At 36.3% G+C, this 11571-nt stretch overlaps 2 protein-coding genes across 5 annotated transcripts in view; both read left to right on the forward strand.

Annotated features, from left to right (window-relative positions):
• LOC121317816 (NAD-dependent malic enzyme, mitochondrial-like) overlaps window positions 1-3907 on the forward strand; it is a 36607-nt gene extending 32700 nt beyond the window's left edge. The window contains exons 15-17 of one of the 3 annotated variants that reach the window (XM_041253928.1): window positions 155-253; window positions 1076-1275; window positions 2457-3907. In XM_041253928.1, the coding sequence (XP_041109862.1) occupies window positions 155-253; window positions 1076-1240 (264 nt within the window). In that variant the 3' untranslated portion in view covers window positions 1241-1275; window positions 2457-3907. Of the gene's footprint in view, window positions 1-154; window positions 254-1075; window positions 1325-2456 lie in introns of those variants that run through there. The other 2 variants (XM_041253934.1, XM_041253922.1) reach the window with 2 other exon arrangements.
• A 1022-nt stretch (window positions 3908-4929) lies between these two features.
• Window positions 4930-10049, forward strand: LOC121317840 (zinc phosphodiesterase ELAC protein 1-like). 2 transcript variants are annotated; one of them, XM_041253950.1, is made up of 4 exons: window positions 4930-5281; window positions 5431-5591; window positions 6319-6795; window positions 9524-10049. In XM_041253950.1, the coding sequence occupies exons 2-4, from the start codon at window positions 5435-5437 to the stop codon at window positions 9994-9996; spliced, it is 1107 nt and encodes a 368-aa protein (XP_041109884.1). In that variant the 5' UTR covers window positions 4930-5281; window positions 5431-5434; the 3' UTR covers window positions 9997-10049. The 2 variants fall into 2 exon arrangements, with proteins under 2 accessions (XP_041109884.1, XP_041109879.1); XM_041253945.1 differs by having other exon boundaries at window positions 4930-5591.
• The last annotated feature ends 1522 nt before the right edge of the window (window positions 10050-11571 follow it).

An 11571-nucleotide genomic window follows, 5' to 3' on the forward strand; every position in this document is an offset into this window, starting at 1 on the left:
TTAGTTAGGTTAGAATAAATAAAATGTATGTATTTTATACCAGCCACCTCTGCATAATCCAATTTGCGTGTGGGAGTTGAATCTATTACCTACATTGCTGCTGGTGAAATAACACTGTTCTTCCTGATATTCAGTTACATGCTTTGTTTTATAGGCACTAGCTGAACAGCTGACTGAGGAGGAAATGAGTCAGGGCAGACTCTACCCACCACTTTCTAACATCAGGGAGGTTTCCATACGCATTGCAGTAAAGGTAAGAGGTTACACTGAATAGAAGCTTCCAAATCCTGTTTGAGATGGGTTGGATGAGGTGCAATTTGACTTCGGAAGGTAATGTTCAGATCACGGTCAGACGAATAGTATTGGCATGCATCTACATTGCTGCTTCTTTACTTGCATTTAAAACTGCAATTGATTATATGTGCTGTATTCATGAGTTGCACTACTGTAAACAGCACTATTTGCCTGTGCTGTACATTTAACCAGCAACAGAGCAGAAATCAAACAAGAAAAGTAAATTATTAATTTAACCTGGCAGATTTCCTAATTTGTGGTTTTGTTTCATTTATTTAGTTGTTGTTTTACTGCAGTGCTAGCAAAGTCAGAAATGGAATGAACACAATATTTGAGTACCCTTTTTACAAAAATAATCCGATATAGATTTGTGGGCCAGGGGGAAAAAAAAATAAAAATAAAAAAGAGATCTGTGACTGACGGAGGAAAAAGAACTCTCTACAGTATGTTTGCTATAATATATTATGATGACTTTCATATTTGCAGGTAGTTGAGTGGATTTTACACATTTTGATGTACTTTCAATCATGTAGCATTATCTGCAATGAATTAGTGAATTATGGTTGCAAGTGAATTGTCGTTTTGAGTTGGATTTTTTAAAAATGCTCTGAACTCGTAGTATTTCATATTTTATTCTGTTAGGCAGTGGGATTTCAAGTTTCCCTTAAGCTTTGCAAAAAAAATGTGGATTTGGCTTGCCCTTTTTAATACATATCTTCATCATTGTCATATAATAGGTGCATATGTTGTATTGACACATTCTTGTTTTCTGTCTGTGTAGGTCGTTGAATATGTGTATGCCCATGGCGTCGCCTTCCACTATCCAGAGCCGCTGCATAAAGAGCAATTCATCAGATCGAAGATTTGGAACATAGAGTATGATTCCTTTTTGCCTGACCTTTATGATTGGCCAGAAGCTGCAGCAAAACCTCCCAAACTCAAGTGAAGTTACTGTCCCCAAAGGAGGAGACCATGAGCTAAGTTAGTACTGATGGATCAGCCCCCTTTTGTTTTGTAATTTCAGGCCTTTGTTTATTTAATGTCCTTTTTCATATTTCTTTCCCTTTTCAATTTTACCTACCCCAGGGATTCTATGTATGCCTTCTAAGGTTTTGAGGTTAATGTCACTAACATTGGATTAAACACGCTTATTTTAAGTAATTTAATGGACACAATCAGTAGTGTTTAATGATTAAGACAATACAGGGCTTAATCTCCTTTTGCCCCTGTTTGTCCTCTTTTGTGGTTATATTGTGCCTTTTGTTATACTTGTCTGTTAACCACCTTAATCTGTTTATTTTACCAATTTATTTTCTTTTAATACATCTAGTTGCAGTTCGCCTTTGGATAATATATGTCCAATTTATAACAGAAATTTGGTCCATTGCATTACAGGGTCATTATTTATGACTAGCATAGATTTAAAATGTCCTTCATGCTTATAAAATTATTTCATGTGAAGTGACTTTTTATTGGTGAAAGTAGATGAAGAACAAGGCTTTGTGTAAATCATAAATAAATGAAACACAACACAGTTCTGTCAGAATGCAAAATGTTTAACTAAGACTGACATTCAGTGAATAAAACAGATGAATAAAATCCTTAGTTTTTTACCAACTGCCCCTTTTTTATTTTCATCTGTTCTAACTTGTTAATACGTATTCATAATGTAAAGAGTGTAATATGTGTTTTAGAGAAAGTTAGTCTACTTGGGTGCACTGAAGACCATTAGAAACTCCTACTGTCTGAAGTTATTTACCAAACTATGTATATCTCCTCATCATTGACATAGGTGTGAGATGTACTGCTGTACAGTAGCTTGTTTTATGGACTTTATTTTTGTAATAGTCTGTCATTTTTTTTTTTTAAATACAGTACTCTACATCAGATTTGTGGCTGTACCTCTGTTCCAGTATGTTTGTATTCTGTATACGTGTATAAATAGTTGGTTAGTTTATATATATATATATATATATATATATATATATATATATATATATATATATATATATATATATATATATATATATATATATATATATAGATAGATAGATAGATAGATAGATAGATAGATATTCAAAACAGACACAATATAGCACTGCTTAATCTCAAGTCAGCAAACTAGCTTTATTTGTGTATTTCTTTCTTGTTCTTTGTTTTAGGATGTTCGAGTGACACAATGCCCATAATGTGAAATGTGTAAACTGTTGTACTATTCAGAAGTAGGTGTTTCTTGATATTCTGATGTAGAACTAAGTATTTAATCTTTTAGGTGCCAACAGTTTCACTTCCTCCTCCTAATCAGCTGGTGTTTTGGAATGTGTCACATTATGGGGACCCAAAGGTGACTCCGCTGACAAAGTTTGGGTATTTACTCTGAAGAAGTACTGTCACACGGAATTATATCTTGGTTATTTCTTAATTGTTTATTTACTGTCAAATTGCTCTGGCCATTTCAAATTATATTACTGTATTTCTGTTTCTGTATACTAAATCAAATGTTTAATCAATGTAATATAAAATGTATTTTACAAGTGTACTTAATTTATTGGGATTTAGGTGACTGTATCACAAACAGAACCCCTAGCGCCCGTTTTGTCCCATACATGATCATACAGCATGAGGACGGAGGAAATATTGTGCAATATCCAAAGTACACATAGTTCTGCAAACTATTCTTGGTTTGAAAACTACTGTAAATACAGTTGCAAGTACAACACAGAAACACCAGAAAAAATAAACAATGTTTTAAACCACAAACTCAATATGTGGGATAAACTGAATACACAACATTCAACTCTTCAGCATGTTATTTACTAAGACCTTTGTCAGATAATGTGTTATTAATGTGTTATTCCTACTCTTGTTATATGTAAGACTTTAACACTGACGATACAGAGTGTAGGCTGGGGCAGTTAGGGCTGATTCTATGTGAAAAGTTGGCACTTACAGAAGGATTACCCTAGTATAACTACTTTTAAATGGTTTTAGTGTTACACTGAAAAACAAATACAAATTGACTCAGATGTGCATATTAGTACACAGAAGAATAAACCGTGTATAAAAATATTCTGGAGCATTATTTAACACTAGAGCTCTCAACACTTGCAGAAATATTTGTTTACTGGCTGGCTGATTTGAATAGAGATCTATTTCCTAACCCTGTACACAGGTCTGCAGTGTTTAAAGGGTTAAGCTATTGCAAAGAGTATACAACTAGCCTTTAAATATTATCACCTCTAATTCCTTCAGGGTAATTGGAGTGGAAAACAGTGATTGTTCCTTGTGAAATATCTTTTCTTGGATACAGGAGCAATGCCAAAAAAGTGCCTTATTGTCAGATCTTAACAGGGTTTTCAGTTCTGCCGTCTTGCCCATTATAAACCTGACATGTAATACTGTTCTTGTCAGGCACTATGTCTGCATAATAATTTGATCTATCTCTGTAATTTGAAAAACCTCCTGTTATGCAGATATCCTGGGGAAACACTTCACAAATCATACAAAACAGCTGTGAAGCCGTAATTAAACACCTTGGGTGTCAGCTTGAAAGTGAGAAATGTTTCTTAACTTGCATTGATAACTTTTTTTAAAATTATTTTTTCTTACTGTTTCTTGACTATGTTCTTTGTTTTGCTTCTGACAATAATAGAGTTAGTTACAGAATATCAGTCTGACCAACTTCAGCCAACTGTTATCAGTAATATTTTCTGATTTAAAAGAAAAATGTGTGACGTACAGACAGAGACACCCATGTGCCCCAGAGTCTGATCTCTCAGTAATGTGTGCTAATGAATGTAGAGAGTTTCATCATAGTAGGACAAGTGGTTCTGTGCGTTGCCTACGTTCTTACAGTCCATGACCACTAAATCACGTATTATAGCGTTTATTTTAAATCAATAAGGTTGCACACAAAAAGGATTATTTATTTATCATTTACTATATGTTTATATACGTTTCCTAAGTCCTATTACTATTAATATGAATCGCAGTATTTTGTATTGAAAATGCAGTACTTTTGGGCATCAGGGTATGGGGATAAGATAACAAATGGGCAAATGTAAGCACAATCGAGCACCAGTAAACCACAGTACATTAAAAGCATTATAGAACATGGTGTATGTTTTATAATTACTACTTAAAAAAAAAAAATTGTTTTCTATTGTACAAAATACATTTTTCAAACCAAATGTAGAACCTGTTTTGTCAAGCTGAATGATCTGCTGACCACAGAATAGAAGTTTTTAATATTTAATAAACTGGACAATATTTGCAACCACAATATAAGTAATATTTCATCTGGAATTTTTTTTTTTTTTTTAATAACTCTATTTTAGTTGCATTAAATGGGGAAATGTTTGCGAGACCACAAATAGATATTTACTCCCAGTGTCACTCATCAATACAAGCTGCGTTTTCTCACATTTGGAATGATATTGGAAACTTATCAGCTGTTTTGGCGGAACAGTAAAGTTTCGTTTCTGTTACATACTGTTCTATTTTGGTATGAAGGAAATGCCACATATTTGTTTTTAAATGTATTTATTATCTTGACGAAATTGCAGATGCATTACGTGAATTGAAAGAAACCTTTGTTTCTTATTTTTAAACATGAAACATATTTGTGCAGCTGTAAATTAGTTTCACAGAAAAAAAAAATACTATTAACACGTTTCTCAGTTGTGATTGAGGTACACGATATTGCTTAAAAGATATCAATTTAATTCTTAAAGGAGAGTAGAAAAGTCGGAATAAACACCAAAAATCAGAAGCCCTACACGAGTTACTGTTAAAGATAACCGCATTTTCCATAATACAACCGATTAGCTCACGTCCATACATAGATCTCGCGGGATTCGGGAGATATATAACTCAGATAGTTGCTGGGAAATGTAGTTCAGAAGATAAATACGCATGAAGTTAGTCTGCCTAGGAAACAGCAGCTTTGAGTGCTGCAAGTGCAGACAAGAAAAATATTGAGTTCAGGGTAAGGTGTACACAGTGGATGAGAATTACATCGTGGTAACCCTCTGTCGTGCGAAATCAACCTGCTTCTAGTTCCTCGTATTATTATTATTATTATTATTATTATTATTATTATTATTATTATTATTATTATTATTATTTACTTTTTAGAAAAATGGCTATGGATTTGACTTTCCTGGGGACCGGCTCTGCCTACCCTTCGCCGCATCGCGGTGCCTCAGCGCTGGTTCTTCGGATAGAGGGGGACTGCTGGCTGTTTGACTGCGGTGAAGGGACACAGACGCAACTAATGAAGAGCCAGTTGAAAGCTAGTGAGTTGTAGTCTGTGTGTTTTGATGTCGCAGCCATTTAAGATGTAAGCATGTTGTGAGCTCATGTAATGAATGTCGACTGTTTTGTTTCTAAATTGACGCGAGCCGATGACGACACAAACAAATTAAATGGGCTATAATACAGGGTACCCGCATCCTATAAATGTTTTTATTTATATTGACAAAAGCATTTGTTACTGTTACCTACCATCAACGCGTAGTTAAGTTGCACAATGCAAGAATTGTATGCCAAACACTAATGTAAAAGAGTAATATTGCTACTTTAACTGATACGTGCCCCGTATATATGAGTCCAGAGAACCCAGTCTGAGCATTACAGTGACGTACAGAACAGGACGTGATTAGGTTCCTGGAAGCAACAGCTACCTACATATCTGAATTAAAGCAATAAATCTTCAGCACATGACAAGTTACTCCGTGATAATGTTGCTATTGCAAATATGTATGCAAACCAAGCGTTAATGTAATAATAATTTAGCAATAGCTAATCAGCTTGCAATTCTTTCACCCACTGACATAATGGATTTAACGCATCTAACTTAATGTAGTTGTAAAATTCCTGATTTTATATATATATATATATATATATAGATATAGATATATATATATATTATTATATATATTATAGATATATATATTATATAGATTCTAGTAGCATTGTACTGAGAGATAATAAACTGTATTATTCTCTCATACAATATTCCAGGTAGGATCACAAAAGTTTTTATCACCCATCTTCATGGGGACCACATGTTTGGACTCCCAGGTCTTCTCTGCACTGTGAGCCTTCACTGCACTTCCACTGCTGGCAAAGATCACCAGCCTGTGGAGATCTATGGACCGGTTGGGCTGAGAAAGTTTCTCCGAGTCACTCTGGGGCTTTCCAGTTCACAGCTGCTGTTTCCTTATGTAGTCCATGAGCTTGTTCCTACTGCAGACCAGAGTCCACCAGAGGGACTTCTGGACCCAAAAATGACTAACTGCGATGAAGGACTTCATCCACAAGAAGGCCAAGGAAGGACTATTCACCTGGACCCGGCAGATAACTCCTACACTCTTATTGAAAGCGAGCAAGTCGTTGTTAAAGCATTTCAGCTTTATCATCGGATACCTTCCTTTGGGTTTGTGGTGGAGGAAGGGGAGCGTCCAGGAAGACTAAATGTACAGAAGCTGAAGGAACTGGGTAAATATACTATGCAGCATTTCTCTTGTTGTCGTTGTTGTTTTAACTAGTCTTTTCTGTGTTCCAGATTTCAATTACGTTGTTTGTCATGGGTTACCGTGTGTACTGGCTAATGTGCTCAGTGGGTGATGTACTGTTGGCCAGTGACAGAATGGTTGGCAAAGCTTGGATATTCTGCTTGTAGGTATTCAGTTTCAATCACAAGGCCATAATGGGCCCTCGCAGACCGTGTTGACAGTGAATTTTTTTTTGAAAGCCAGTTGAAAGTTGTTGTTTTTTATTTTTTATAAAGCTGTGCTGGCCACTATGGACAATATTTTGTTCTGCTTGGAGATGTTTTTGTACTTTGCTGTCTGTTTAATTCATCACTGAGGTAATAATGGCAAAAGTCTTTTTTTTTTGTAGTTAAGAACTGTGAATGGGACCGGGAACCGAGCCAGTCTGAACCCAAAACAAAATCTAACTCATAAACAGAGGTTCAAAAGAATGGTGTGATTTTTGTTTACAGTGTCCGAAAGTTGTATTCACACAACAACATAAAAGAATAAACAAAATCTTCTCAGTAGGGTAGAAAAGAAGTCAGTCTTAACCTCCTAGCCTTTTTTCACAAGGTTACAAGGGACTCGGATTCTGGTCACAGTGGTTCCCTTGTTTGTGTCTGCCTCCTGGTCCCAGGTGGAATTGCAGGCTCTATTGTTTTGCAGTTACAAACAAAATTAATTATGCTGCAGTCTAAGTATCTGTAGTCGTACCCCTCCTATGCTTCCGAAAACCCACTAATTCCCAAGCCATCACAGTCCCCTTATATACTTTAAAAATCCGCTTCCACAATCCGTGATACACCTGTCACTAGTTGACAGGTGTATCTCTTTAATCTCTGTATTGGAGAAGGGAAGGTTGAATTAATCTATGTGGCTTATCTTACCAAGATGGCCACCGTAAACTGGCCATAGACACTGGTCTGTTCCATCCTGGCAAGGGAAGGAAGTTAATGGCTTTAGCACCTCCGTCTGTCGGTAGGCCGAACATCACATCTAGATGTCTCTCACCCTGTCGCAAGAACAAAACCCCACGACACAGAAATTAAAAAAAAAAAAAGTATGCTTTTATTTTACTGATGATTTAAGACATCAAAGCATGGAACATTTGCCTCAAACTTGGATCCTGTGTCCTTCACAGATTGGACTACAGGGTAGATAAAAGGGGAATATATATTGTGGCAGGGCAGATCCTGCCTGTAAATAATGTTGGATAAGTCTCCATCCCGGCTGAGTTAATATTTGGTGGAAGCACCTTTGGCAGCAATTACAGCTGCGAGTCTGTTGGGATAGGTCTCTACCAACTTTGCACATCTAGATTTGGTAATATTTGACCATTCTTATTTACAAAACTGTTCAAGCTCTGTCAAGTTCCTTTGGGAGTGTTGATGGACAGCAATCTTCAAATCATGCCACATATTTCCGATTGGATTTAGGTCGGGGCACTGACTGGTCTACTCAAGGATATTTACCTTTTTGTTCCTTAGCCACTCCAGTGTAGCTTTGGCTGTGTGTTTTGGGTTGCTGACATGCTGAAAGGAACTTCTGTCCCAGTTTCATCTTTCTTCCAGAAGGCAGCAGGTTTTCCTCAAGGACTTCTCTGTACTTTGCTCCATTCATTTTCCCTTCTATCCTGACAAGTGCCCCTGTCCATGCCGACGAGAAACATCCCCATAACATGATGCTGCCACCACCATGCTTCACAGTAGGGATGGTGTTCTTTGGGTGTTGCGCTCTGTTTGGTTTGCGTCAAACATAACGCTTTGCATTTAGGCCAAAAAGTTCCATTTTAGTTTCGTCAGACCACAAAACTTTTTGCCACATGGCTACAGAATCTCCGGAGTGTGTTTTTGCATATTTCAAACAGGATTCAAGGTGAGCTTTCTTGAGTAATACCTTCCTTCTTGCCACCCTACCATACAGGCTAGATTTGTGAAGTGCTTGGGATATTGTTGTCACATGCAAACTTTGACCAGTCTTGGCCATAAAAGCCTGTAGCTCTTGCAAAGTTGCCATTGGCCTCTTGGTAGCCTCTCTGATCAGTCTCCTTCTTGCTCAGTCATTCAGTTTGGAGTGACGGCCTGGTCTAGGCAGGGTCTTGGTAGTGCCATTGCCTTCCACTTCTTAATAATCGTCTTTTGATATATCTGTATTTTTTATACCCATCCCCTGATCTGTGCCTTTCAATAACTTTGTCCTGGAGTTCTTTTGAAAGCTCATTGGTGCTTATGGTTGAGTCTTTGCTTTGAAATGCATTACCCAGCAGAGGGAACCTACAGGAACTGCTGAATTTATCCTGAAATCATGTGAATCACTACAATTTAACACAGATGGAGGCCACTTAACTTGGTGTGTGATTTTGAAGGCGATTGGTTACACCTGAGCTTATTTAGGACTGCTATTACAAGGGGGGTGGACACTTATTCAACCAAGCTATTTCAGTTGTTATTTTTCCTTTTTCTGCAAATTTCTAGAATATTTTTTGCATTTGGAAGTTGTGGGGTAGGATGTGTAGATTAAAAAATATATATATATATATATATATATATATATATATATATATATATATATATATATATATATATATATATATATATATATATATATATATATTTGAAGGAATTCTGTAACTAGCACTCGTCATCAAGTCTAAGCTTAGTCTAATTTCAATCCTCTTCTTTTCCATTTAGGAATAAAGGCAGGACCAGTTTATGGCAGACTAAAAACTGGACAATCTGTAGTCCTAGAAAATGGGGTCACAGTTTTCCCGTCAGATGTTTTGGAGGAACCTATCCCAGGAAGAAAGATTTGTATCTTGGGGGACTGCTGCAGCCTTGTGGGCGATGCTGGTCAGCAGCTGTGCCATGGAGCAGATGTCCTTGTCCATGAAGCCACGCTGGATGACACCCAGAAAGACAAGGCCATGGAGCACGGGCACAGCACTCCCAGCATGGCAGCAGAGTTTGCTAAAGCGTGCCAAGCAAAGCAACTGGCTCTTTATCATTTTAGCCAGAGATACAAGCCCCCAGCTCTTCTAAAAGAGGGGGATGAGGATGATGTCATGGAACTGAAAAGGCAAGCTGCAGCACATTTAAATGGCCAGGAGGTTATATTGGCTGAAGATTTTTTAACAATAGTAATTCCAATTAAAAAAGGAATCTAGTTTTTGTATTGTATTTATTGTATCAGAATAAATTTTAATGTGTTTTTTACTTTTTTTTTTTTTTTTTTTTTTCCTGTAGTCCAGTATTTTTTAAAAGGTTATTACCAACAATAACTGGAAATAGTTATATTTAACTACTGGTTGATACTCTAGGGTAGTGGTGTAGGTGTAAATAAAAAATAAAAAATGTGGGTAAACTTCCATTTGGTGGATTAAACAGATTGAACAGATACATTTGTTATTGGCCCTCAGCCAACGCTGCTTAACTGCGTATACCTTGGATAACACTACTGCTCTAGGTGCACTTCTGATTAGTTACCAGGAAATGGACATATTTGCATATCCGTTTTTTGGCTTAAAAAAATAACAAATTATTGAAAACATCTCAAAATATTTGTCAAGAAAAGTGCATTTTAAGGTTACTACAATAACCAAGCTTTGTGAACAGAGTTCTGTTAAAGAGCGAAGATTATTCCTGACTGTCCTGTGTCTGTGTTTCTTTTACCAAGCCTTTGCTTACTGTTTTTATGTGTGTTACTTTTCAAGACGTAACCTTTACCAACTAGGAAAAAAAGATACTGAATATATGATGTTTTCAAATGCCTTATGACTTTAGGGGCTAAAATGTAGAAATCAAATGAATAAAATCAAAAGTGAACAGCAGCAAACAATCACAAGGAGCATAGCTTGCTCACCTCATACCTAACCGTGTTATATTCATAAAGAGCGTCTCCAGGGAGAAAATGTTTTATGACTTATTCTAAGCATGAGTGACGTGCAGGGAGATTGCCTAAACTGGCATAGCTCTGGTCTTTTAGAAGGATTCTCCAGAAGATAAAAAAGACACGTTCTTTGAAATGGTTTGAGAAAAAGGACCCAAAACTATAGAATTAGGGCTTCTGTTTTTAGTTTTTATTAATTGCATTTTTCTATACTTATTTTGAGCTATTTTCGAGTTATATGTAAATTGTTTTTTTTTTTTTTTTGGAGGGGGTTTCACTTCATATACTGTATGAAATTATTGTGTTTGGTTATTTATTTATTTTTGGTATGTATAGTAACTAGACAGTACTTGCACACTTCAGTTGTACCTTCTTTCCTTTACTGTTTTCCACAACTAAATCCTTAATGGTCACGGGCATATTCTTCTGGGTTTTTTGTATGTTTAGGCATTTTTTTACATTTCGACACAGTTTGCAATTCTCTTTTAAAATTCCACGAGCGTGTAATTCCCTATCAAACTGTAATACAGCTTTAAATCTACTGAACAAGAACAACCTCCTGTTTCTTGTAATCTTGTTTTAAATCTTGCAAGCTTGTTACAACCCTCCAATAGAAATTTAGGAATTTGCTTCTACTCAGTTGGGATGGGTTTAAAGTATTCAGAATGAATCAATGACAGATACAAGTCAGGAAGGAGGGACATTGCCCAACTGCACTGAAAAGTGTTTTTTTTTTTTTTTTTTATTGCATTTTAAAATTTTTTGTGGGGAAATGGGTCAAGTCAATGTGAACTGAGTAACCATTTCCAGTGTTTTTCTGGTGTTTATTGGATTTAGACAGAGTTAAATTTTT

Source organism: Polyodon spathula, chromosome 1, assembly GCF_017654505.1.
Source record: "Polyodon spathula isolate WHYD16114869_AA chromosome 1, ASM1765450v1, whole genome shotgun sequence".
Classification (NCBI taxonomy): Eukaryota; Metazoa; Chordata; class Actinopteri; order Acipenseriformes; family Polyodontidae; genus Polyodon; species Polyodon spathula.

Bases quoted from the DNA above. Each gene is read 5' to 3' on its own strand.
- LOC121317840 (XM_041253945.1), top strand. From the start codon at position 5,435: ATGGCTATGGATTTGACTTTCCTGGGGACCGGCTCTGCCTACCCTTCG. The intron at 5,592-6,318 runs GTGAGTTGTAGT...ACAATATTCCAG, and splicing joins GAAGAGCCAGTTGAAAGCTA to GTAGGATCACAAAAGTTTTT. The intron at 6,796-9,523 runs GTAAATATACTA...TTTTCCATTTAG, and splicing joins ACAGAAGCTGAAGGAACTGG to GAATAAAGGCAGGACCAGTT.